The following is a 27,969-nucleotide window of genomic DNA, read 5'->3' as shown; positions in this document are numbered from 1 at the left end:
CATGAATATCTCATAGAAATGAGACAGTGAGAAATATTTATTAAGGATCTACTATGTGGCAAGCTCTGTAGCTACTATTTCTCAAAATACAGTATTAATGCCCTTTCAATCTATCCCAATGACAAGCTATACTACCTATAGAGGCACAGTGATGCCACACTGTAATATGCATGTACATTAAGGGATCACTACTGAATATGAATGATCAGTGATACTAAATAGTAGGTTATCCTGTGTCCTTTCTTCTAATGGCTCGATAGGATTCTTCAGATTTGTGAAGAGTGATGTGAAGATTATTAGAAAATTATTATCAATTATATTGAAAAATAACTACATGTACTTTTTAATCTGAAAATAAAAAGAGCTAATCAATGTTAAAAGTAAAAGGTATTTAAAGAAGCACACTGGCAGTTTTAGGTTTTCACTCAGAAGTTAAAAAAGAACATAACAAAATGTCGATCACACACCTATTTAGAGTCTTAACAATTCCAGTGCCATTACATTTTTTTGAATCATTTTAAGTAAATGTTTTTAAAACTTCATCTGATCCATGCAAAACAGAGGGGGAAAGGACAGTGCTGGATCAACCGACCAGCCATCCAGGAACAGGTAAGATCTGAGTCCTGCTGCATGCCAGGTGGATTACAGCTCTCATGTAAAAGGCAAATTAGTAAAAGAATAGCTTCCTTTGGGATAAGGAAAAATTTCTTAAATAGGATACAAAAAGTATTAATCATAAAGGAAAAGATCAGTAAATTGCTCTACACAAAAATTAAGAACTTAACAAAAAAAGGCAAGCCACTCTTCACAGAAAGAGAAGGGAAAGCCAAGATACAGAATGGAAAAAGATGTCTGTGGTACAGAAAACTGACCAAGAGTTCCAATCCAGAATATACAAATAAGAAAAAGGTAACCAAGTGGAAAAATGGGCAAGAGACTTAACATGTACTTCAGAAAGAAGATCTGATAAACTCATTTAAAAGTTTCCAATCTCAGGTATTATTAGAGCAATGCAAATTAAAAATATGCAACTAAAGACCACCCCCTTCTCCCGTCTCTCTGAGAGAGCAGGCAGCAGAGGTGGAAACAATGATACCCAAAGCTGGGCATTCCTCTAGACGACTGGTCAGAGTACCAATTGGTGTAAAAGAAATAAAAAAGAATTCTGGAAAGATTTTTGGCATTATGTATCATGTCTTAAATATTCTCATAAACTTTGACTTGATTCCATGTTTAAAGTTTCCAGCCTAAGAAAATAATAAGTGATTACAAAGATTTATATACAAAGACTATTACACTCAGAAGAAACCAAATCGTTGTTCAACAGGAGAGAAGTAAATTATATTAGTTAACTATTATTGGCCTTTAAAAATGATACTTTCAAAGAAATGCTATTTCAAATGGTGTATATTTATATATATTAAATGATTAATATAAACAAGTAGGATAACATCTTATTGGGAATCAAACAAAACATTCTATTTATATATTTCCAAGTAGGTAATATGTCACCCTCTTTATACACACATACTACCTGAACCCCACAGTTGACAGCCTAACATTACACACATAATTCTGTTTCACATTACCTAGTGCTGGAGGGTAAGATGTGACAGGCGGATGGAGTCCTGCTCCCGGTCCCTGGCCTGGGTTTCCAGTGCTTCCTTGGGATGCACTGCTGTGGGGATCACTGGCAGTTGTCGCACTGTTACTAGTGCAAAAGGCTCCACCTCCAGCATCAGAATCTTCAATATTGCCACCACTGTTACAGCCAGCTCCACAACCTTTCCTTAACCTAGGAACAAACATCGGAGTAGGAGGCATGGTCCCAAGATCACTTCAAGATAGGTACTGTATTCCGAACATTTAATGCTACTAATGTTCACCTTTGGAAATCTTCATGGGGCAATCAACATTAAGAAGCAAAAGAGTCTATGATGTTTGCGTATCTCCCTCATACTCACTGCCTCCGTTCTTCTAATCAACTTCACTTTTACACTACACTCTATCATCTCTTCTACACCATAACAAAGAACTGCACATAACAAGTTGTTCCACTAAGATCTCAGCTGGAAATAGTATCCTTGTCACTGTATACAACCCACGATACCTAATTGATTTAAATTAAACCTAATTTATTCTGTAGCACACCTGAAGAGAACGGCTGTAATAATTTTTCTTCTCTTTTTTATTTTTTTTATTTTTTTGCGGTACACGGGCCTCTCACTGTTGTGGCCTCTCCCGTTGCGGAGCACAGGCTCCGGACGCACAGGCTCAGCGGCCATGGCCCACGGGCCCAGCCGCTCCGCGGCATGTGGGATCCTCCCGGACCGGGGCATGAACCCGCGTCCCCTGCATTGGCAGGTGGACTCTCAACCACTGCGCCACCAGGGAAGCCCTCTTCTCTTTTTTAAAACGTAGGGTGACCAACTCTCCTGGCTTGCCCACAACTGTCTCAGTTTGGCACTGAAAGTCCTGCATCCCAGAAAACCACTCAGTCCTGGGCAAACAAGGCAATTCCAGCACAACACGTATTTTTTGAAAAGAAAACTTCTTTGAACACTACCCTGGTTTGTATTCTTCCCTCTGTTTGAATAGGGGTAGACGTTAAAATGGTGAAATTTTACTCTTTAATGCTGGGTATTCCTGGAAGAATTTTAAAACACCTATTTCTGAGTTTGTTGCTCTAGTCTTATTTTGGATTAAGTTTTGATATTTAAGGATCTGAACAACTCTTAATCTGAGATTTTTCTTTGCCATCCATCAAATTATGATGTTCCTGCACCATATATCATAATTTACCACACAAAAGGCAGAGGAAAAAAATTCATGTGCATAATTGAAGACACTAAATATTTGAGATGTGAGTGCTGACTAACTGTTAAAATGGCAGCAGTATCTCTGCATCTCACAAGGAGGAGTTTCAACATGGACAGCATGCTCCCCCTACTGCTGGAACGGAATACAAAAAGAATGTAATCGACTTGCACCAGTTTCTTTTATTTTTCTCTCATTTGCCCTGTTTGCTGACCCACACATTCTAATAGTGGCAATAAGCTGCAATAGAGAGTTTAAAAAACTACAAGGAGGGAATTATCCAAGACTCTACTAAATGCTAGAGCAGTGGTTCCTGACCAGACTACTGTACATTAGATTTACTTAGTAAGAGTTTGCAGATACAAATGCTCAGATTCTACTTCATGAAGCTCAGGTGTAACAGGTTTTTATTGTACCGTGGCATCTGTACTTTTCCTACAATCTTTCCAGGTGGTGCTAATGCACACTGCCTAGACTAAGCGGGTCAGGACACACCACCACTGGAAAAGGCAGTCCTAGGGCTCACCTGTGCCAGGTTGACACTACGAAGTTTCTGATATTTCCCAAGCTGATCGGTCCCCCAAGAATTTCTTTAAGCTGTTCATGGCTGTCAGAGTAAGAAGTTGTCAGGGGTGAGACGAAGATCGGGTAGCCAATAGGCTGGTCACAAGATGAGTTTATCATGTTCCTCAGAGCTTGCTTGGCATTTTGGATGCTACCTCTCTCCGGGTTACGGTTACGTAGGAAAACAAGTTCCTGCTGTTGCCCTGCCCAAAGGCCTCGGACACACTCCTTATTCACCTGAAAACCAGAACACAGGGGAATTAGGTTAAGGGGCCAAGAATAAAATTTATATAAACAGAAGAGTGGAAATGGGAGGGACATAAAAGACATTACGATAACCAACTGTGAAAAGCAGGAAACAAATATAAGCAGGTCACACCTGAACAGGAGTTAACTATTTTCCACTGTCATTAGGCTATTAAATAATAAACACCTACAGAGCTCTTCCCTCTGCTGTCTTGTAAAAATACCAAGTAAAATGTAGTCCATTTAGTTTTCTAAATTGGTGAAGCACTGAATTTTGTAACTAAGATAATAAATATTTTTGATAGAAATGAGAGGTAACAAACATTTAGAGTCGAAAGGATGTTTGTGATTTTGGGGGCTGATTAAATGAAGAAAAAACATTACAAACTATCAAAATAAAATGTCAGAGATTAAGCCTCCTAAAGCCCTGAGATGCTTAAAAAAAACAACAAAACAAAAAAGCAAGTTAGAGCGAACCATTCACAGTTAGCTACTGTGAAGTACAAGCTGTAGTATTATTTTGCAACCTAGGAATCACATCTTATTAGCAATACAGTGCTGACATTTTAGGAAGAGATGCTTCCCCAAGAGCACATATAACAGGCAAGAGAGAAATAAGCAAAAAATGTAAGGCTTTATGGCACATGAAAAAATTTCAGAGGACAGAGTAAATTACTGACAAAATAAATTAAGAGCTCAAAAACAATAAACGTTAATGTAGTATGGTCATTATTTTTGTTTTCTATAAAAGAGTTTCAATTACTTTTTAAAAGTTTGGATAGTTATCTAAGTTCCATTGTTTTCAGAGGCAAACGCGTGCCTCCAAACCTTACTTTAATGACCCTGAAGCTAAGGTAGCGTCTGTTGAGCATGATGATCTTGTACTCGTTGGCGCCATCATCCATGACGTGCCGCAGAGCAAGCAGGGAGGGTGAGTTGGTGAGGACTGCACTCCGCCACGCAGGGTCCCCTTCGTGGGCTATGACGAGGTTCTTCTCATGAGACACAATGGCTTCATAGAGCACAGTGGGGTCATCGTATTCATCCGGAGAAGTGAAATGGTCCTATACACAGAGATAAAAAATACACCTACAATTTTAGGAAAAGAAGAGAATGACTTCCAGGATGATGAAAGCTTCTGAAATTACTAAATCAGTTACTAAATTAAAAGTCTTAAAAAACTAGTTTATATATTTCATTTCAGCACATGTTAATATTATTAGACATAAATTATTCAAGTCGGTTTTCATATCTTCATTCATTTTTTTTTTCTGTTAAAGGATTCTCTCACTGCTATCAGTTAAGGGAGGCTAAAACTACATAAAAGGTCTCTAATTGCGTTTCTTTTTAACTAGGTGCTTTTCACTTAAAGCCACATCTCTAGAATGATTATAATAAACCATTTTATCCTGCCTCTCATTTAGTTAAGATAAGGCTCAAAACTATGAGCTCTGAGGACAAATTAAGGGTCCTAGCCCTAGAGAAGCTAGTAAAGTCTTCCCTAAAAAACCTCTCGGCCTTATTTGACAAGTCGTTATTTAATATCTACCACACGCAAGACTACGTGGCAGGTAGCATGGATGAAACAAAGGAGTATATGAAATGTGTTTCCCATTCAGAAACCTAAAAATTAACAGGGGATACAGGATATAAATCCAAAATAATCATAACACAAATCAGAATTTCTGAAATGGTGTGCTATTAAGGAAACACAAATATTATATTGGCTGCCTTGATAAATTTTTACATCCAGGTAAAGTGACTCATTTGTGCTCAAGTCAACTGACTGGAGTATGTGCTATCTGGAGGACAGACAGTGACAGCAAGAAGCCGATGTCCCCAAGAATGCACTTCCAAGTCTGGGGGTTCATCTACATGAGACTAAGGGAAGTCTTCACTGTACACGTGGGTACATAATGGAAGAAGTTCTCCGATACAAGATTTCATCTCACTCTTACAACAACCTGGTGAAGTAGATTGAGCAGGTAATACCAGAATTTTACAAATATCAAAACTGAAGCTCAAAGAGGCTTAACTGCTTCCTAGGTTTAGAAAATTAGTATATGATTGTAATGCCAGGACTTGAACACATTTTTTAGAGTATTTTTTCATTCTGATTTTTAAAAATTTACTATTATAAAAGTTAACTGCAACACCTTTCAAATCCAGTTGCTGTGATTAGGGAAAGCTACACAGTGCAGGTGGTCTGGGGCTGGATCTTGAAGAATGAGTACACTTTCAGTGGATGGAGACGGCACCGTGGGGGAAGGGAAAGGACTCCAGGCAAGACGACCTACTAGTGCCTCTCCAGACTTTTTATAAGGCTGGTGCACTCCTCGCTCCACTGCTTTGAGCTTGGCTCGTAACAGCTCACAGCTGTTCCGTTTTCTATGAACTGCCTTCAGCTAATGGAGCTGCCTGGGTAGGAAATGCCGGGAGAGGATTATTCCCCCCTTGGCTGTGGAGGTGCAAGGTACAAAACGGAACTCTGGGTGACATTCACACTCCAGAGCTCCCTCTGGAGACCAGGGGAGGCTAGAACTCAGCTGAAAGACACTTCTGCTTAGCTTCTTCCCTTGCTCTTTCCTGCTTCCATCATTTCCTCACAGACTGTCCTGAGGGCATCCCCTCAATTAGTCTTTTGCACGAGAATCCTGGACTCTGACTCTGCTTCTAGTGAACATGCCCTAAGAGAATTTACTACTTAAAATACTGATGGATGGCTCTTGACTTCTGTCCATCACACACCAGCAACCATGCTAATCTTTCTTTTAAATACTGAGTTCACTTTCCTACACCAGCAGATAGCTAGATGCCATAAGATGTGCTCTCTTTCATCAAGCTGTTCAATTAGGGAAGGAATGACATCCTTGGATAGCGGTATTTGTACAATTATTTGAATGGAAAATAAACATACAGAGACAGGCAATAATCACATTCTTAATAAAACGGAAACAAAGTTGGAAATCATTAGGCATGCCAAAAGTGGAGAATGCTTAGTCTTGTCCAAATATTTCTTCTCACTTAAAATAGTTGAATGAATATGTAAACTTCTATGTACATCATTCAGCACTGTTTTACTGATAAAATATTTGAAACAGGGACTTCCCTGGTGGCTCAGTGGTTAAGAATACACCTGCCAATGCAGGGGACATGGGTTCGATCCCTGGACTGGGAAGATCTCACATGCCGCTGAGCAACTAAGTCCGTGAGCCACAACTACTGAGCCTGTGCTCTAAAGCCCATGAGCCGCAACTACTGAGCCTGGGTGCCACAACTACTGAAGCCCGCATGCCTAGAGCCCGTGCTCCGCAACGAGAGAAGCCACCGCAATGAGAAGCCTGCATGCCACAACAAAGAGTAGCCCCTGCTCACCGCAACCAGAGAAAGCCCACGCACAGCAATGAAGACCCAACACAGCCAAAAATAAATAAATAATTTTATTAAAAAAACAAACTGAAACAATCAGAATGTCCATGAATAGTGAGATAGCTTAATAACTGGAGTAAAAATTATACTCTGGAATACTACAGAGTCATTAAAGAATGTGGTGTGCCTCTATATGTGCTAACTTAGAAAGGTGTCCATGGTAAACTAAATGGGAAGAAAGCTTGCACTCCAGATCAATTTCTATAGCATGATTACATTTTTAAAAAGGAAGATATTTATACATATAGTTGGAAATGTCTGCATGAACTTGGGGAAGTCAGAAAAGATAGGCGTCAAATTATTGGCAGTGACTTCTTTGTGGGGCTGTTGTATGATGGTATGGGATGACGGAAGGTGCTTACTCTTGGGAGATGTTTACTTTTCAATGTTTTTCATTAGTTTTCAAATAAATAAAAAGAGATAATGTTTCCAATTCTAGGAAAAGATTTCAAAAGCATTTTAGAAACTTCTCATAAGAAGTTATGAGCGGAGGCACACGAAATATTATTTTTCGAAAACAATGAAACTCATGTAGCAAACATTCACAGGGGGCCAAGCACTGTGCTAAGCAAGGAGGACACAGACATAGAGATTAATATTGCCCTTGTCCTCAAGGAGATCACAGATTGTAAGATTTTCATTATATATCTCTTGTAAACCAAGACAGACTTTAACTGGTTTATTTTACTTCTAACAACCAGGTAAATCCTTAAAGAGACCAGCGAAAGAGAAAAAAATAAGGAAATATGCTGTTTTATAAAATGATTAAATAGAGGACAAGAGAGAACACATGAAAAGGGCAATTTGCGTAATTTCTCTAAGTTTTGATTAATCTTCATCTATAAAACGGGGATTAAAATAATTTTCTGGGTTGTGGGTGATATAATGTGTATGAGAGCACTGATACACTATAGGACACTGTAAAATTAAATATTACACAGATAACAGTTTTAATTTCTAAAGTAAAAAACATATAACACATTAGATTGGAGAATTAAAAAATTAAAAAAGAACTGTAAAGGAAAAAAGCTAAAGTTAAAAAAAATCTATGAAATCGCTAAAAGCACCCTATCAAAGACTGTGTCTGAAACAAAAGTTATTACAAATTTCGTATTTTTAGCTCTCTGGGAACAGGATCTTTTTTAAAAAATCAGGTTGACGTATAATTTACACACAACAAACTGCACCCATTTTAAGAGTACAGTGAGATGCGTTTCGACAAATGTGCAAACTCGTGTAATCACTGCTACAATCTAGATATAGAACATTTCCATCATCCCAAAGTTCCCTCCTGCCTTTTGGTATTCAATCTCTACATCCCAAACAAGCACTGATCTGCCTTCTGTCACTAGAGATTAGTTGGGCCTGTTTTAAATTTTATATAAATAAAATAATACAATATGTACTTAAAAATATTTTTAAATTAAATTTTATTTTTTTATACAGCAGGTCCTTATTAGTCATCAATTTTATAAACATCAGTGTATACATGTCAATCCCAATCTCCCAATTTATCACACCCCCACCCCCACCCCTGGCTGCTTTCCCCCTTGGTTTCCATATGTTTGTTCTCTACATCTGTGTCTCAATTTCTGCCCTGCAAACCGGTTCATCTGTACCATTTTTCTAGGTTCCACATATATGCGTTAATATATGACATTTGTTTTTCTCTTTCTGACATACTTCACTCTGTATGACAGTCTCCAGATCCACCCACATCTCTACAAATGACCCAATTTAATTCCTTTTATGGCTAAGTGATATTCCATTGTATATACGTACCACATCTTCTTTATCCATTTGTCTGTCGATGGGCATTTAGGTTGCTTCCATCACCTGGCTATTGTAAATAGTGCTGCAATGAACATTGGGGTGCGTGTCTTTTTGAATTATGGTTTTCTCTGGGTATATGCACAGTAGTGGGATTGCTCGATCATATGGCAATTCTATTTTTAGTTTTTGAAGGAACCTCCATACTGTTCTCCATAGTGGCTGTATCGATTTACATTCCCAACAACAGTGCAAGAGGGTTCCCTTTACTCCACACCCTCTCCAGGATTTGTTGTTTGTAGATTTTCTGATGATGCCCATTCTAACTGGTGTGAGGTGGTACCTCATTGTAGTTTTGATTTGCATTTCTCTAATAATTACGTTGAGCAGCTTTTCATGTGCTTCTTGGCCATTGGTATGTCTTTGTTGGAGAAATGTCTATTTAGGTCTTCTGCCCATTTTTGGATTGGGTTGTTTGTTTCTTTAATATTGAGTTGTATAAGCTGTTTATATATATTGGAGATTAATCCTTTGTGCATTGATTCGTGTGCAAATATTTTCTCCCATTCTGAGGGCTGTCTTTTCACCTTGTTCATGGTTTCCTTTGCTGTGCAAAAGCTTTGAAGTTTCATTAGGTCCCGTTTGTTTTTGTTTTTATTTCCATTGCTCTAGAAGGTGGATCAAAAAAGATCTTGCTGTGATTTATGTCAAAGAGTGTTCTTCCTATGTCTTCCTCTAAGAGTTTTATAGTGTCCAGTCTTACATTTAGGTCTCTAATCCATTTTGAGTTTATTTTTGTGTATGGTGTTAGGGAGTGTTCTAACTTCATTCCTTTACATGTAGCAGTCCAGTTTTCCCAGCACCACTTATTGAAGAGACTGTCTTTTCTCCACTGTACACCCTTGCCTCCTTTGTCATAGATTAGCTGACCATAGGTGCGTGGGTTTATCTCTGGACTTTCTATCTTGTTCCACTGATACATGTTTCTGTTTTTCTGCCGGTACTGTATTGTCTTGACTACTGTAGCTTTGTAGTACAGTCTGAAGTCAGGGATTCTGATTCCTCCAGCTCTGTTTTTTTTTACCTCAAGACTGCTTTGGCTATTCGAGGTCTTTTGTGTCTCCATAAATATTTTAAGATTTTTTGTTCTAGTTCTGTTAAAATTGCCATTGGTACTTTGATAGGGATTGCACTGATTCTGTAAATTGCTTTGGGTAGTATAGTCATTTTCACAATATTGATGCTTCCAATCCAAAAACATGGTATATCTCTCCATCTGTTGGTATCATCTTTAGTTTCTTTCATCGGTGTCTTATAGTTTTTGCATACAGGTCTTTTGTCTCCCTAGGTAGGTTTATTCCTAGGTATTTTATTCTTTTTGTTCCAATGGTAAATGGGAGTGTTTTCTTGATTTCACTTTCAGATTTTTCATCATTAGTGTATAGGAATGGCAGAGATTTCTGTGCATTAATTTTGTATCCTGCAACTTTACCAAATTCATTGATTAGCCCTAGTAGTTTTCTGGTGGCATCTTTAGGATTCTCTATGTACAGTATCATGTCATCTGCAAACAGTGACAGGTTTACTTCTTCTTTTCTGATCCGGATTACTTTTAGTTCTTGTTCTTCTCTGCCGTGGCTAGGACTGCCAAAACTTTGTTGAATAATAGTGGTGAGGGTGGACATCCTTGTCTTGTTCCTGATCTTATGAAATGTTTCAGTTTTTCACCATTGAGAATGATATTTGCTGTGGGTTTGTCATATATGTCCTTTGTTATGTTGAGGTAGGTTCCTTCTGTGCGCACTCTCTGGAGAGTTTTTATCATAAATGGGTGTTGAATTTTGTCAAAGGTTTTTCTGCATCTATTGAGATGATCATATGGTTTTTATTCTTCAATTTGTTAATATGGTGTATCACGTTGACAGATTTACGTATATTGAAGAACCCTTGCATCCCTGGGATAAATCCCACTTGATCGTGGTGTATGATCCTTTTAATGTGTTGTTGGATTCTGTTCGCTAGTATTTTGTTGAGGATTTTTGCATCTATATTCATCAGTGATATTGGTCTGTAATTTTCTTTTTTTTGTAGTATCTTTCTCTGGTTTTGGTATCAGGGTGATGGTGACCTCATAGAATGAGTTTGGTAGTGTTCCTTCCTCTGCAATTTTTTGGAAGAGTTTGAGAAGGATGGGTGTTAGTTCTTCTCTAAATGTTTCATAGAATTCACCTGTGAAGCCATCTGGTCCTGGACCTTTGTTTGTTGGAAGATTTTTAATCACAGTTTCAATTTCATTACTTGTGATTGGTCTGTTCATATTTTCTATTTCTTCCTGGTTCGTTCTGGGAAGGTTACACCTTTCTAAGAATTTGTCCATTTCTTCCAGGTTGTCCATTTTACTGGCATAGAGTTGCTTGTAGTGGTCTCTTAGGATGCTTTGTATGTCTGCGGTGTCTGCTGTAACTTCTCCTTTTTCATTTCTAATTTTATTGATTTGAGTCCTCTCCCTCTTTTTCTTGATGAGTCTGCCTAATGGTTTATCAATTTTATCTTCTCAAAGAACCAGCTTTTAGTTTTATTGATCTTTGTTATTGTTTTTTGTTTCTATTTCATTTATTTCTGATCTGATCTTTATGATTTCTTTCCTTCTGCTAACTTTGGGTTTTGTTTGTTCTTCTTTCTCTAGTTCCTTTAGGCGTAAGGTTAGATTGTTTATTTGAGATTTTTCTTTTTTCTTGAGGTAGGCTTGTATAGCTATAAACTTCCCTCTTAGAACTGCTTTTGCTGCATCCCATAGGTTTTGGATCTTCGTGTTTTCATTGTCATTTGTCTCTAGGTATTTTCTGATTTCCTCTTTGCTTTCTTCAGTGATCTCTTGGTTATTTAGTACCGTATTGTTTAGCCTCCATGTATTTGTGTTTTTTATGGTTTTTTTTCCCCATGTAATCCATTTCTATCTCATAGCGTTGTGGTCAGAGAAGATGTCTGACATACTTCAATTTTCTTAAATTTACTGTGGCTTGATTTGTGACCCAAGATGTGATCTATCCTGGAGAATGTTCTGTGCGCACTTGAGAAGAAAGTGTAATCTGCTGTTTTTGGATGGAATGTCCTATAAATATCAATTAAATCTATCTGGTCTATTGTGTCATTTAAAGCTTCTGTTTCCTTATTTATTTTCATTTTGGATGATCTGTCCATTGGTGTAAGTGAGGTGTTAAAGTCCCCCACTATTATTGTGTTACTGTCGATTTCCTCTTTTATAGCTGTTAGCAGTTGCGTTATGTATTGAGGTGCTCCCATGTTGGGTGCATATATATTTATAATTGTTGTATCTTCTTCTTGGATTGATCCCTTGATCATTATGTAGTGTCCTTCCTTGTCTCTTGTAACATTCTTTATTTTAAAGTCTATTTTATTTGATGTGAGTATTGCTACTCCAGCTTTCTTTTGATTTCCATTTGCATGGAATATCTTTTTCCATCCCCTCACTTTCAGTCCCTAGGTGTGTGTCCCTAGATCTGAATTGGGTCTCTTGTAGACAGCATATAGATGGGTCTTGCTTTTGTATCCATTCAGCAAGCCTGTGTCTCCTGGTTGGAGCACTTCACGTTTAAGGTAATTATCGATATGTATGTTCCTATAACCATCTTCTGAATTGTTTTGGGTTTGTTTTTGTAGGTCCTTTTCTTCTCTTGTGTTTCCCACTTAGAGAAGTTCCTTTAGCATTTATTTTAGAGCTGGTTTGGTGGTGCTGAATTATCTTAGCTTTTGCTTGTCCGTAAAGCTTTAGATTTCTCCATCGAATCTGGATGAGATCCTTGCTGGGTAGAGTAATCTTGGTTGTAGGTTCTTCCCTTTCATCACTTTAAGTATATCATGCCACTCCCTTCTGGCTTGTAGGATTTCTACTGAGAAATCAGCTGTTAACCTTACGGGAGTTCCCTTGTATGTTATTTGTCGTTTTTCCCTTGCTGTTTTTAATAATTTTTCTGTGTCTTTAATTTTTGCCAGTTTGATTACTATGTGTCTTGGCATGTTTCTCCTTGGGTTTATCCTGTAAGGGCCTCTCTGCGCTTTCTGGACTCAGGTGGCTCCTTCCTTGCCCATATTAGGGAAGTTTTCGACTATAATCTCTTCAAATATTTTCTCACATCCTTTCTCTCTCTCTTCCCCTTCTGGGACCACTATAATGCGAATGTTGTTGCATTTAAGGTTGTCCCAGAGGTCTCTTAGGCTCTCTTCATATTTTCATCCATTTTTCTTTATTCTGTTCCGCAGCAGTGAGTTCCACCATTCTGTCTTCCAGGTCACTTATCCGTTCTTCTGCCTCAGTTATTCTGCTATTGATTCCTTCTAGTGTATTTCTCATTTCAGTTATTGTATTGTTTATCTCTGTTTGTTTGTTCTTTATTTCTTCTAGGTGTTTGTTCTTTAATTCTTCTAGGTCTTTGTTAAACATTTATTGCATCTTCTCGATCTTTGCCTCCATTCTATTTCTGAGGTCCTGGATCATCTTCACTATCATTATTCTGAATTCTTTTTCTGGAAGGTTGCCTATCTCCACTTCACTTAGTTGTTTTTCTGGGGTTTTATCTTGTTCCTTCATCTGGTACATAGCCCTCTGCCTTTTCATCTTGTCTATCTTTCTGTGAATGTGGTTTTTGTTCCACAGGCTACAGGATTCTAGTCCTTCTTGCTTCTGCTGTCTGCCCTCTGGTGGATGAGGCTATCTAAGAGGCTTGTGCAAGTTTCCTGATGGGAGGGACTGGTGGTGGGTAGAGCTGGGTGTTGCTCTGGTGGGCAGATCTCAGTAAAACTTTAATCTGCTTGACTGCTGATGGATGGGGCTGGGTTCCCTCCCTGCTGGTTGTTTGGCCTGAGGGAACGCAACACTGGAGCCTACCTGGGCTCTTTGGTGGGGCTAATGGCCGACTCTGGGAGGGCTCACGCCAAGGAGTACTTCCCAGAACTTCTGCTGCCAGTGTCCTTGTCCCCACAGTGAGCCACTGCCACCACCCGTGTCTGTAGGAGACCCTCCAACACTAGCAGGTAGGTCTGGTTCAGTCTCCAGACCTACCGGGTCACTGCTCCTTCCCCTGGGTCCTGATGCACACACTACTTTGTGTGTGCCCTCCAAGAGTGGAGTCTCTGTTTCCCCCAGTCCTGTCAAAGTCCTGTAATCAAATCCCACTAGCCTTCCTGATTCTCTAGGAATTCCTCCTCCTGTTGCTGGACCCCCAGTTTGGGATCCTGACGTGGGGCTCAGAACCTTCATCCAGTGGGTGGACTTCTGTGGTATAAGTGTTCTGCAGTTTGTGAGTCACCCACCCAGCAGTTATGGGATTTGATTTTACTGTGACTGCGCCCCTCCTACCGTCTCATTGTGACTTCTCCTTTGTCTTTGGATGTGGGGTATCTTTTTTGGTGAGTTCCAGTGTCTTTCTGTTGATGACTGTCCAGCAGCTAGTTGTGATTCTAGTGTTGTCACAAGAGGGAGTGAGAGCATATCCTTCTACTTCACCATCTTGGTTCCTAAAATATTATGTACTCTTTTTATGTTTGGCTTCTCTTACTCTGCATAATGTTTGAGATTCATTCTTGCTGTGGCATGTAACAGTAGATCATTTCTTTTTATTGCTACGTAACATTCTGTTGATGAACATTGGAGTTTGCCGTCTGGGGCTCTAGAATGGCTATGCACACTTGTGTGTAAGTCTTTGCATGGCCATACACGTTCATTCTCTTGGGTAAATACATAGGAGTGGAGTTGCTGCGTCATATGCCAAGCGTGCACTAATCCTTTAACATATAAGCCTTCTGTGGATTTTCATGAGTACACACGAACTTTGGAGATGACCAGCACTGACTGACACATCTATCTTTTCCTGGCCAGAGAGTCCCTCACTGGCAACCCATCGTCTGGTCAAAGTGATGTGCAGCGAATGGCTGTTGCTTGTTACTTTACAGGTCAATCTCGCCCTTCTCAAAGGTGTATGTGAATCACAGAACTTCTCCAGGTTGCATCTGCGTTCTCATCTCCTCCCCTCCCCCAGCCCTCCATGGCCCCCAGTTCCCGAGTCCACCTCCTTACCCTCTCTGTTTGTCACTGTTGCTGTCTGTCATGGCTAATGATGACAGTGTGCTATACCCAACTGTGTTAGGCCTGATTATAAGGTGGAGAACCACTGTCACAGGCTAAAAACACATGTGAGGAAATGGACTGGAAGCAACAGGCAATAGCACTTGTAGGGAGAGATAGGGACAGACACGGAAGGATCAGAAAATACAGAGAGCCTGTGCCTCAGCTCCTCTCTCCCAGATGGAGATAAAATACCTGTCATAATGTTCAGAATTAACAGTTAGTCATGCTACATAAAAGAGTATTTCTTATGTAGCAGGCACACAATACCTTTTGAGTAATTCTGAAGTTTTAAAAATATTTTAATATGAAGTCATTATCTTTTTCTTTTCAATACACTGAATTTTGTCTTGAAACTCTAAAGCTAGCCTGAAGATGGACAATTCTATTTGATCCCTATTGTACATTTTCCCCATCATCCTCAAAATAGTATTCTTTTCACAGAGATTTTCAAATACTATAGCCCTTATCAGTAATGCTCCTAAATAATGTGGGGTGTTAACTTCATTGCAACACGTTTTACTTTATTTTATTTTATTTTTTGGCTGTGTCGGGTCTTAGTTGTGGCATGCGGAGTCTTCACTGAGACATGCAGGATCTTTCGTTGTGGTGCGTGCGCTTCTCTCTAGTTGTGGTTGTGTGGGTTTTCTCTCTCTAGTTGTGGTGCATGGGTTTTCTCTCTCTAGTTGTGGTGCGTGGACTCCACAACACGTGGGCTGTGTAGTTTGTGGCGCGCGAGCTCAGTAGTTGTGGCACGTGGGCTCAGCTGTCCCGCAGCATGTGGGATCTTAGTTCCCTGACCAGGGATCGAACCCGTGGCCCCTGCATTGGGTGGCAGATTCTTTTAATCACTGGACCACCAGGGAACTTCCCATTCTAACACTTTAGATCACAGTAAAATCATCTGAAGAGTAATTCACCCTTTATTTGGTGGAAAGAGTCATCCAGATTTGAGCACAGCAGATGTGCTTTAATGAATATTGTCATGTGCTCTCTATCATCAGATCTCATCATTACTGTCAAGTGGAATGATTAGAGCAGCAAGTGCCCGTATTTAATTTCAAAATATATTCTTAAAGTGATCCGGGACTTTAGATATACATTTTGGAGGCCTCATTTTCATTTTATTACCTTACTAGGATTATCTAATTAAGGCTGAATCTGTCCTAACCATCTATTACTCTATACAACATGCTGAATGGAGCTCATAGTTCAGTAACAGCAGCACTTACAAGACTCCAGAGATGCTGTTACACTGCACCAGAAGTCAGCTACGTCCACCCACAGAACAGGAATGAATTACAATAACGTGAAGTCAAAGCAACCATTACAGGGGCCATAGGTATTTATTTCCAGTTTATCACTGCTTGCATTTATTCCTCAAGTTCATGCCCAGGTCACTCTCTAATATTAACGTTCAAATTTACTGTTAGAAACACAGGTTTAGGCTCCTAAGATTTAATATCATGTCATGAATCATGTTTTTCTTTGCTTCGAATCAGAGTCTTTCTCAAAAGGATCCTAAGGAACATAATCTGCAAGTCAAGTGAAGAAGCACCATTAAACACCAGTAATGCATTAGAAATTCCCTACTCTTACCTGGTGAAGTTTAATGGACATACGAATTCCAGGGACTACTACTTTTCTCAGCAATTCCATGTCAGCAAAGATCCATTCGTCTCGAATTGAAGAAATTCGGAAATCTCCCTTAAATAGGGCATGCAATCCATAGAGGAATGACTCTAAATTACTGTTAAGATTAGAGATAAAAGTTTACATATTTTAACAAAGGTCTTCCATTACACTGATTCTAACATTTGGTTATGCATCAGAAGAATGCGGGAGTGTTTTGAAGATACAAATGCCAAGAACTAATGTAAGCACCCCTGAATCAGAATCACAAGGGACAGGGCCTGTTTGACCTGGGACCCTTGTTTATGAACTACTGTAATAGTGAGTCCCTGAAAATAAGCAACAGGCAAAGACACTGTAACTTAAAAGAAAGTAAGGAGGGCCTAATAGAAAACATGTAGGAATCACAGAAGAAACTTAAAATATGTGGCATTTCTTAATTCTAATTCAATTGGATGTATGTCAAGAAATCCAGTTTATATTTAGTCCCCAAATCTAATGTACCACTATATTAACAGTATAAATGCTGTGAACAAAAATTGCAAGGAGAAATGGAAAAATAAAAAGAAATGAATTGTTAGAAAAACAGATGTATATGGGAAAAGACCAATCATACGTTATGAGTTGATTATTTCTTAAAATGTCTTAAGTCTATTAAATTCTCATTATCTATAGTTGCCCACACGTGTGAGTTTTAAAAGCCAGTTCTGTTAACCACTTAGAACTCTACTGTGTTCGGCAAAAAGATCTATACAATATCCGAAGAGGCATTTGCAATAAATTAGCACAGAATGCTTCCATTAAAAACTATTTCAGATTTTTCAGATTTCAGTTATAGAGCTTCCCAGTCTCTTTCTGAAAATAGAAATGCCTTCCTTACCTGGACATATGGTGGGATGCAGTCCCCAAAGCTCTCCGTCCCAGAACACAGAGTCCATAACAAAGAGTCACCAGGGATGAATCTTTGTCCACATCCAGTGGCTTTAAAAAACAAAGAATGGGGTGACAGGGTCAAAAGGCACAAATTTCCAGTTATAAAATGAATAAGTCATGGTGATGTAATGTACAGCACAATGACTATAGTTTAGTAATACTGTACTGCATATTTGAAAATTACTGAGTAGATCTTAAAAGTTCTCGTCACAAGGAAAAAATAATTCTGTAACTATGTATGGTGAAAGATGTTAACTAGACTTATTGTGGTTATCACTTTGCAATATACACAAATATGGAATAATTATGTTGTACACCTGAAACTAATTAATGTTATGTCAATTACACCTCATTAAAAAAAGGGAAAACAAAAGAATGTTAGTTATCAGAAAGGAATATGAGTATTTAACAAGTCAGAAGATATCTATTTAATAAATCAGAGAAGTTCAGGAGCTCAACTAGTACATACTTTCTATCTCTCCAGATAAAAGTTCTAATGAAAAGAAACTTAACAAAACAGCATAAAATGAAGTGTGAATGTATATGAGGAGGTTCTTTGGAATCTTTAAATAAAATCTAATACTTTATAATAATACTAGAACATACTAAAAAAAAAGGGGCTGTATTACAGAGTATTAGGATCTTAACTAAACATCTCAAAGTACTTTTGATATACATCATTACTGATACTGTCCTCTCCTGAAAAATATAATATTCTATCTATATAGCCTATTAGTGACTATAACCATAGTAAAGAAAATCAAATTGATATCTGTAGAATACTGCTTCCCCTCAACCTTTTAATTTTTCAACAACTGCATACCCTGATTGACTATTACATATATATTATATATTAAAAATATATAATACAATAATTATATATATATATGCACAAGCAAAATGGTATACTTTATATAATACTACAGAAAATCTTGGTAGCATCTCAATGACTGGAAACAATCTAAAGCAGTGGTTCTCAAAGTGTAATCTTGGGACACAACATGAGAAACATCTGGGAACTTATTAGAAATGCAAATTCTTGAGCCACTTCAGACCTATGAAGTCATATTCTGAAGGTGGTGTCCACCCATCACACTCCAGGCGATTCTAACGCATGCTAAAGTTGAAGAATCATGGATCTAGGCTGATAATGAGCTTAATTATTCTAACTTTGCCAATGGTATATATATTTGGCTTTATAAACCATTAACTTATAAACAAAAAAGGGCAGTTATCTAAGATACTAACTTAATATAGCTTGGTTAGTTAATTACCATTAATTGCGTAATTCAGTTAACAATAGTAACTGTGTAGGAGATCCTACATTTCTTTCTTTTCTGTCTCCCTCCCTTCCCCACCCAGTCAACTTTATATACTGAAAATGTATTGCTTTTGTGATGGGAAAAAAAATTTTTTTTTTTGGCTGCACCACGTGGCATGCGGGAATCTTAGTTCCCTGACCACAGATTGAACCCGTGCCCCCCGGCAGTGGAAGTGCAGAGTCTTAACCACTGGACCACCAGGGCAGTCCAAAAAATTTTTTATTTTAAATCTAGTTCAGGCCTCTGCTACTGGCCAAGACAGAGTAATAAAGGCCGGATTTACCCCTTGCAACTGAAATGACCAAGAAAAGAATATATTGAGACATTGGATACTAATCTCTGAGAAATGGGAAACCCTACAAGAGTTTCCAGGCTGTAGTACAAGGAAGAGGAACACAGGTAGAGCCTAGAGGTCTCCAAGTTGAGGAGATAGCTGGGAGTCTGGGGAGGTCAAGGTGGCTAGAGTTTGCAGGGCAAAGTGCCAAGGAGAGACCTACATATAGAGAGCAAGCTCTGGAGATCTGCAGAGGATCCCTCTTGAGTCCAGCAGATTACTGATCAGCACATACAGCAAAGGTCCAAGGCTGAGAACAGAACCATCAGAAAAAAAGCAGAAAGGAACAATGGAAAATTCTATGATTGGTTAGAGTGCTCAAAAGAATACTGTCTCAGTAATGGGGAAAAATTAGCCCCAGACTAAAGGCTGCTTTGGTCCCTCCTAAGAAAGCTTAAAAGTAAACCCTGAAAAGATCAAACTGTCCCCAAGGAATTTGTGTCACAGAATAATAAGGTCAATAATATTTATGGGAATACAAAAATATCTAGCACTCATCAAGGTAAAATTCATCAAGTCTAGCATCCAATCAAAAATTGTCAGGCATGCAAACTAGCAGGTAAATAGGACCCGCAATTAGAAAAATAATCAACTAATCAATCAAAACTGACCCAGAAATGACGCAGATGTTAGAATTAGTCAACAAGGACATTAAAAGAGTTATTATAACTGCATTCCATAAGTTCAAAAAGATAGAGGAATGACAGCATGCTAGTAGAGACATGGAAGGTTTATATCAGTATAAAAGACACGAGGAGTTCCCTGGTGGTCCAGTGATTATGACTCCACGCTTCCACCACTGGGGGCCTGGGTTCGATCCCTGATTGGGGAACTAAGATCCCGAAAGCCCCACAGAGCAGCCAAAAAAAAAAAAAATTAAAGACAAAAATTAAACCTCAAAAATACAAAAAAATGCAATGTCTGAGAATAAAAAAAAATACACTGCATGAGATTAATGGCATATTAAACAATGCAGAAAAAAAATAAATGATCTAACAAATATAACAGAAACTATGCAAAATTAAACACAGAGACAAAAAAAGACTAAAAAAAAAAAAAATACAGGGCATCAGTGAGCTGTAGGACAACTTAAGGCAGCCTAATATAAATGTTAACTGGAGTTCCCCAGAAAAGGGAAACAGGAAGACAGGAAAAAAAATTTGAAAAATATAATCACCAAAATATTTCCAAATCTGATGAAAATGATATATACCTAGGGATTCAAGTAGCTCAATGAACTCCAAGAACAAGAAACATTAAGAAGACAGCACCAAGGTACATCATAATTAAACTGCTTGAGACTTCCCTGGTGGTCTAATGGCTAAGACTCCACGCTCCCAATGCAGGCGGCCCAGGTTCGATCCCTAGTCAGGGGATCTAGTCCCACACGCTGCAACTAAGAGTTCGCATGCTGCAATGAAGATGCAGCGTGCAGCAACTAAGAGCCAGGATAACCAAATAAATAAGTAAATTGCTTAAAACTGGTGAAGAAGAGGAAATCTTAAAAGCAGCCAGCAAAAAGAAGACATCATTATGTGGTACATACAGGCATACATTGTTTTATTACGTTTTGCATATACTGTGGGGTTTTTTTTGGTTTTTTTACAACTTGAAGGGTTGTGGCAATGTTGTTTTCAGCAAGTCTATTGGCACCATTTTTTCCAATGGTATCTGCTCACTTTTATGCCTCTGGGTCACATTTTGGTAATTCTCAAAGTATTTCAAACCGTCCACCAGCAAAAAGATTATGATTTACTGAAGGCTCAGATGATGGCTAGCATTTTTTAGCAATAATGTATTTTGAAATTAAGTAATGTACATGGTTACAGTTTTAGACGTAATGCTATTGCACACTTAGTATAATTCATAACATTTACAATTGGGAAAAAACCCAATTCGTGTTGACTCGCTTTTACTGTGATACTCGCTTTACTGTGGTGGTCTGGAACAGAACCTGCAATATCTCTGAGGTGCGCCTTTATTATTTGTCAGAAACCATGCAAGCCAGAAGGCAGCGTGGCCACATCGTTAATGTACTGAGAGAAAAAATAATTGGTTCAACCCTGGTAGCTCTATTTTGTCACTGTTGGAGAAGACATGTGTCTTACATCCTCAAATGCATTAGAAATTCTCACCAAGACTTCTTGCTAATACTAACAACAGTGGTGAAAGAAATATACTGCCATTTAACAAGCAGGAAGCAAAGTCAAGCTGAGACGAATCTTTCCAATTTAGCATTCCAGGTAGTTTTAATGCAGTTAATCCAGGGCTACACTTACAAAAACATTATTTCAAGCTCTTCAGAAGACAGGTACAGCTATTATATGAAAGATTATTTCCTCCTAGAATACATATAATAAAAGAAGGAGGAAAGAATGACTTTTTTATTTCTGTGTAATATGCAAATTAGAAAACTATCTTGGAAGGAAATTAAGGGGAAAAAAGTCTGGAGGCAACTTTATTAACATTCAGGTGAGGGTACCAGAATTTGGAGTCAGCAAATCTTTCTGGTTTAATTAACTTCCTTCCCTAGGAAGAGGTTATTCTGGGAATGGTGATTCAGAAAACAGAATTCATGGTTTTAAGGAGGTAGGGATAATCTTGTTCAATTTAAAAAACTGGAGAATGAAGGGATTATTTTAATTTTCCTGACAATTTTCTTCTAGAGGGGACTACAAGAGTAGAATATAAGCCAGACTGATCTAGTGATAATAAGCTCTCTGAAGAGACTGGGGATACCCAAGTTTGGAGGTAAACCTTTTGAATATGATTTATTAGCAATTAAGAGGATGACTTCCTTGAGGTACATCCGTGACCTCAGCAATAATTTCTAAGAGATTATTTATTCCTTAAAGTTAGGAAGGATGGAGCCTGTTCCTGAGTCGGTAGACTGAGTTCCTAGCCTAGGTGACGATGGTTAAACCAAACAAAAGTAACCAATATAGTCTAAGCCGGAGAAAGGCTATTAGAACAATATGGTCACTCCAACCGTCCCCCACCTCCCCCTCCCCCGCCAAGAAATAAGTCCAAGGATTTGAGAACAGTGTGCAAAGCATTCGAAGTATATTTCATTTATGGAAAAAAAATAAACTGCTTGTTACGTGTTTGAAAGAAGAGAAGATTAGCTTTGAGGGCCTCCATTTCCAGACATCGTCTGCTGGTCCTTTTTCTGCGCTCTTACAAGGTTATTTTATTCTATCTTTTATTCCTTCCTTAAAAATATGCTACTCTGCTCAGTATCTACTGTGCATCCAGTACAAAAGCTCAAAGGCCACTGTTCAAAGAGGAATTACAAGGATGCTCCCTTTCTTATGGATGAAGTAAGAGAAACAGGCTGATTATGATGGGGTGCCTTACTCTAATTGAGTATCTGTGAAGGAAAGACTAAACTAGGTGCTACATCTAAAGACAGTCAGTGTGTACAGCCCCGACCATGATAAAGGCACTGGTTGTCAAAGTGGTTCACTATGCTCCATGGTACAGAGTAATCCTGTACATAGGATGCTGGTGGTTCAACTACACAAGACTTCACACTCTGCCTTGGTACTGTGGTTACGGTCCCTGGGGTCTAACCAGGGGAGCAACACTGCCACAAGAGCCATGGGACCTAGGAGGAAAGCTGTAGTTGCTGAAGTCTGTAACTCAGCTTCCCTTTAGGATAAGACAAGTTATCCTGGAGTGCGGATTACGAACCCCTTGCATTATAATCACCCAGCATGACACAGATCTTGGGTCCCCAGCCTAGACCTACAGAATAAGAATCTCGCAGGCAAGGCCCATGAATCTGCATTTTTACACATTCCTGTATCATTTTTACCCATGTTAACATTTTAACGTCAGTAGTCTAGATGAACATTGTCCAGTATGGTAGCCACTAGCCTAAATTTAATTGATTTAAATTTAAATCAATTAAAATTAAATTTAAAAATTCATTTCCTTAGTCATACTGGCTACATTTCAAGTGTCTCATAATCTACCATATGTGGTGGGTTAGTAATTACCATATTGGAACAACACAGAATGTTTCAATCATTGCAGAAAATTCTATTAGCACTGGATTAGACTTTGGATTTGGGACAAAGATATTAACTTATCCTTAAGTCTGCTGTGTGTGTTTGGGGGCTTGGGGCTGGGGATGCTCCAAAACGCAGTCTTTAAGAAAGTGCTACACGTAATCTACAACCTAAATCTGTGTATATGTACGTACCTGCACAGGGTGGAGGGGTTGCTGTTTGGACAGTGAGATTATGACACTGCAGATGAAAGAATTAGAAAGGTCGCTTACTCTAACCTGTTTTGGCAGTTGGTTTGGCCCAATCATAATGAATAGACAGGTTCTCTTACCCAGATAGTTAGAAAGAGGAAAGTCTAGAAAAACTAACCTCATGATAACAAACAGAGGTATTCTTTCCATCTTTGGAAAACAGATTCAAAGAGTTATAAATGAAATAAACTCTACCTTTGCTCTTCGGGAAGAGCAATACTCTATCCAGTTGAGGTAAATCACACAGAAACTCTCCCTGGATATGCCTGCAAGTCGATGGTCATAGTCTTCATCAATGTTTGGATTAAACGTTGGGTCCACATCAACGTAATTTCGATCTGCACACAGACGTAGTCCTTCCTGCATCGTCTCATTAGCTAGCCACTCCTCCAGTTTAGAAGAGGTTGTAACATAATAAATGATACCCTAATGAGGAAAAGATAAAAAAAAAAAAAAAACTCAGGCTAAACCACAATCTGAATTAACTGCAAGTCCTCAGTAAATTAATTCCAACTGTTTATACGATAGTAGGAATCAAAAATGTATATTCCAGCTCAATACTGTAAATATACTATTTTAAGAATGCTACAGTAATACATCTCAGGCCTTCCTGGATAAAAAAAATTAATACTTTTAAAATCACAACCATAAATTCAAGAAGGCAACTTCAAAACAACTCCAGTCCACTGATTTTAGGATATTCTAAAAACAATTCTGTCTACTGAACTTAGGATCTTTTAAGAGAGATGAAAAACCTTTATTGTGGTGTACTTATTTTGAGAAAATTCTCATAGAAAGCTATTAAACCATCTTGTGATCCTAGGTCAAGTTATAAAAATATAACTAATAAATAAAGCAATAGAAATATACATCTTTAGAGAGAGGACATTCCACACACAAATGCACACATGTTAAAAAATGTTGTAGGGCTTCCCTGGTGGCGCAGTGGTTGAGAGTCTGCCTGCCGACGCAGGGGACACGGGTTCGTGCCCCGGTCCTGGAAGATCCCACATGCCGCGGAGCGGCTGGGCCCGTGAGCCATGGCTGCTGAGCCTGTGCGTCCGGAGCCTGTGCTCCGCAACGGGAGAGGCCACAACAGTGAGAGGCCCCCGTACCGCAAAAAAAAAAAAAAAAAAAAAAAGTTGCAAAGTGAATTTCTTTAGCTTCCTGAGGTTGGGTTTAACCAAACATTCAACAGAGGACTCAGGCTTCAACCCAATCAGCACAAATAAGGTGGTACATAGAGGTAATAACACATGAATCATTAAGATTTAGCATACGTTTTTCCTCTTGAAAATGTTGGCTTAGCCTGTAATCCCCAGTCATAACCATGCTGTACTTCTGTAAAATCTTTAGCAAAAACAGAATACCTGTGCAGTAAAGAACTAATCTTGCCCAAAGAGAGGTTTGGCCTTTGCACCTGGGTTCTGGGAGGTAACCTCTAATCCCATGCACTGTCCTGCCTGATAAGAGTCTTTATTTACCTGGAGGCTTAGAACCATGAGCTCTAGAGGATCTGGAGACTAAGGCTGGCCATGTGGATGGTCAAACAAGTCTAAATGACTGTGTGTCAAGACAAACTCTGTACACTGAGGCTCAGGCGAGCTTCCGTGGCTGGCAACACTCTGTAGGTATTCTCTCACATCGTTACTGGGAGAAATAAACATTGTCTACACAACTCCACTGGGAGAGGACAACTGGAAGTTCAGGCCTTAGTGTCTCTAGACCCTGCCCTATGTGCCTCTTCCCTTGGCAGATTTTAACCTGTATCCTTCCACTGTAATAAATTCTAACCATGAGTATAATGGCTTTGCTGAGTTCTGTGAGTCCTTCTAGCAAATTATTGAAGCTGATTGTGGTTTCAGGGTCTTGGGAACCCTGAAATTGCAACTGGTGTCAAATGTGAGGGTGTTTTTGGAGACCTCCCAAATCCTGCAATACTTTCATTCAGTTTGTTGAAAGCAGTGCAAAGCAGTGGTTAATAGCAAGGACTCAGGAATCAGACAAGCCTGTGTTTTAAATCCCCAACTCCACTTGCTAGTTAGAGGACTTCGGCGAAGTTAACTTTTGATCCTTAACTTGTTTATATGTAAAACAGGGACGTAATATTCCTTTAGAGAATTAGGTAAGATATACATATCACATATATACATGCGTGTATGTGTGTATTCCTTAACGCAGTGCCTAAAAGATATGCACTACAGATGGTAGCTATTAATATTAACGAACAAATGTAATAAGTTTCACTAAAGAAGGAAATAGCAAGACCTTCACAGGTATAATTTACTGACTGTACTGGATACTACAGAATTTAAATCACTACTTAGAAGCAAAGCACAAGTTAGAAAAACAAACGTGCATGTGTGTGCGCACGTGTGCGTATACGTGTGTCTTTTCCAAGAGCCTCTGATACCAGATCTAAGTAGGCACACATCCTTACCTTGACATAGTAAGTGGTGAGTACTTTCCGAAGATCAAAGACTTGAAGCATAGAAGCAGCACTATTGTCAGTGATGCTATAACCCTCCAAAATATACTTGGTGACTATCACTTCCCAAGCCAGCCAGCGCTGGCTAAATGCAGCATTAAATGAAAGCACATGAGGAATATGGCCAGGTTCACAACAGCAAAATCCTTCATCTTCCTCAACACCTTCAGTAATGGCCTCCACTTCCCGTTGTTGACAGTAAGTACCTTAGAGAGAGAGAGAAAGCACTTACGACAAAGGGGAAAGAAACATGAGGTGAAAAAAACATGAGGTGGAAAAATGAATGCTTCAAAGACATAAGAAACTTAGAAAAAAGACATTTTATTTATAGCAATTGAGAGGATGCGATTGATCTTCCTTAGACTGTCCATTAACAAACTGCGGCATGCTCCAGGAAAGAGGCGTAGTATATACTCATCGTCTGCAGAATCGTAATGTGCACTAGCACATCCAAGGTTCTGAGAATTTGTGCAATAAAGCAACCTGAATTTTGATTCATTGATTCCCAAAATTTTCAAATTTGGGTTTACAACTGCATTCATATCAAATGAAGACCAAATGAGTCAATGTGCGTCTCACGAAGGTCTGAGTTAACTCAAAACTAGAGGAGTGGAACGAAAACTGAATCATCCCAGGGCACACGATACAGACAGACATGCAGAACTCAAAAGAATCTGGGCTGTATTCTCACCAGCACTGTGTCCATGCTGCAAGCAGAAATAGTATATATACATCCTACTTACTTGGCTATACAACTTGTAATGGTTCACTATAGTTAAATATATAATTACAATTTTTCTCTGTTGCCAATTCCAACAATAAGTGGATAAGATTACATTATTGGCACTTGAGGCTTATCTGCTGATAAGGCTTATCTGCTAAGTTTCAATTAGGTACCAGGTCTGATTGTTCTGTACTAGCAAACAATTCTTGGAAATTACATTCTTTTATAGATGATACTTATCTAATAGGCATTCTCTGCGTTAGTGTTATTGAAATAAAAATAGAAAATCAGATTAAATATAGAATTAGATACACAGCCATCTATGCCAACAACATACCACCCATCACATTCATGTTAATTTTTATTTCGTCCTGTGGTCTTGCTTCCATTTAATTTGTAAATTCCTTATAGGGCTATAGAGTGACTATGGCTAATTTTATAAAGGCACATATTAAAGTTACATTATAATAAAAGTAAGTGGGACTTCATAATAATTTTTTTCTTTTAAAGAGGATATATACAACATCCATATTTAAAACACCACTTTGAGAAAAAAAAAATGCCATGAAATTTAGCCCCGGTTGGTGATGGCGGTGGTGGTGGTGATGGTGGTATGATGAACGATAAGACTGAGAGGTAAGCTTGGCCAAGCTAATGAGCTGTACTGTCGAGAACTCTAGAGCCTTCAACAATTTTATTATTTCATTTCTTGTTTAATTATGTTGATGAGCCCTTCCAAAATAGTGTTACATAGTGGTGAAAAAACTTTGTCTTGAACTTGACATAAACAGGAATGCATGCTGTGGCTGACCATTACACATGATACTGACTACAGATACACATATACACTTTTTCCAGAATAAGGATGTTATGTAATTTTATAAAGTACTTTTGAAACCAATAATGAAAATGAAATTTAACCAATTTGCTTTTAATAATTAATTTAAAGAATGAAAAACGGCTGAATTGGTGAGGGATACTTAAAAATAAAAGTACTAAAAAAAAAAAAGTACTGGGCTCTGAGGATTTTTGGTTCCTCCTTACTCTGGGCTCTGAGGATTTTTGTATCTATAGTCATAAACGAATTAAACTATAGTTACTTTTTTAGCCAGTTCAGTCATATTTTGAAATCAGTATTACTTACTGGGCTCTGAGGATTTTTGTATCTATAGTCATAAACGAATTAAACTATAGTTACTTTTTTAGCCAGTTCAGTCATATTTTGACATCAGTATTACATTGGTTTTGTACAAGAGAGCCTTGAGATATTTTCCTTCCTTATCCATTTGCTAGAATAGATTAGA

General features: G+C 38.5%; 1 protein-coding gene across 9 annotated transcripts in view; it reads right to left on the bottom strand.

Moving 5' to 3' along the window:
- PCNX1 (pecanex 1) overlaps positions 1 to 27,969 on the bottom strand; it is a 172,350-nt gene that overhangs the window by 7,832 nt on the left and 136,549 nt on the right. For 8 of the 9 annotated variants that reach the window (XR_007475658.1, XR_007475657.1, XM_004262188.3 and 5 more), the window contains 7 exons: positions 25,894 to 26,147; positions 23,649 to 23,879; positions 17,481 to 17,581; positions 16,568 to 16,718; positions 4,461 to 4,691; positions 3,344 to 3,618; positions 1,590 to 1,795 (listed from right to left, as the gene is read on the bottom strand). Coding sequence is in view for 7 of the 9 variants with exons in the window: in XM_004262188.3 (XP_004262236.2) it covers positions 1,590 to 1,795; positions 3,344 to 3,618; positions 4,461 to 4,691; positions 16,568 to 16,718; positions 17,481 to 17,581; positions 23,649 to 23,879; positions 25,894 to 26,147 (1,449 nt within the window). In the remaining 2 variants the exon portion in view is untranslated. Of the gene's footprint in view, positions 1 to 1,589; positions 1,796 to 3,343; positions 3,619 to 4,460; positions 4,717 to 16,567; positions 16,719 to 17,480; positions 17,582 to 23,648; positions 23,880 to 25,893; positions 26,148 to 27,969 lie in introns of those variants that run through there. The other variant, XM_033422186.2, reaches the window with a different exon arrangement.

Source organism: Orcinus orca, chromosome 2, assembly GCF_937001465.1.
Source record: "Orcinus orca chromosome 2, mOrcOrc1.1, whole genome shotgun sequence".
NCBI classification, from domain to species: domain Eukaryota; kingdom Metazoa; phylum Chordata; class Mammalia; order Artiodactyla; family Delphinidae; genus Orcinus; species Orcinus orca.
Note: the sequence above shows the minus strand (reverse complement) of the source record. Positions and strands in the feature narration are given on the sequence as shown.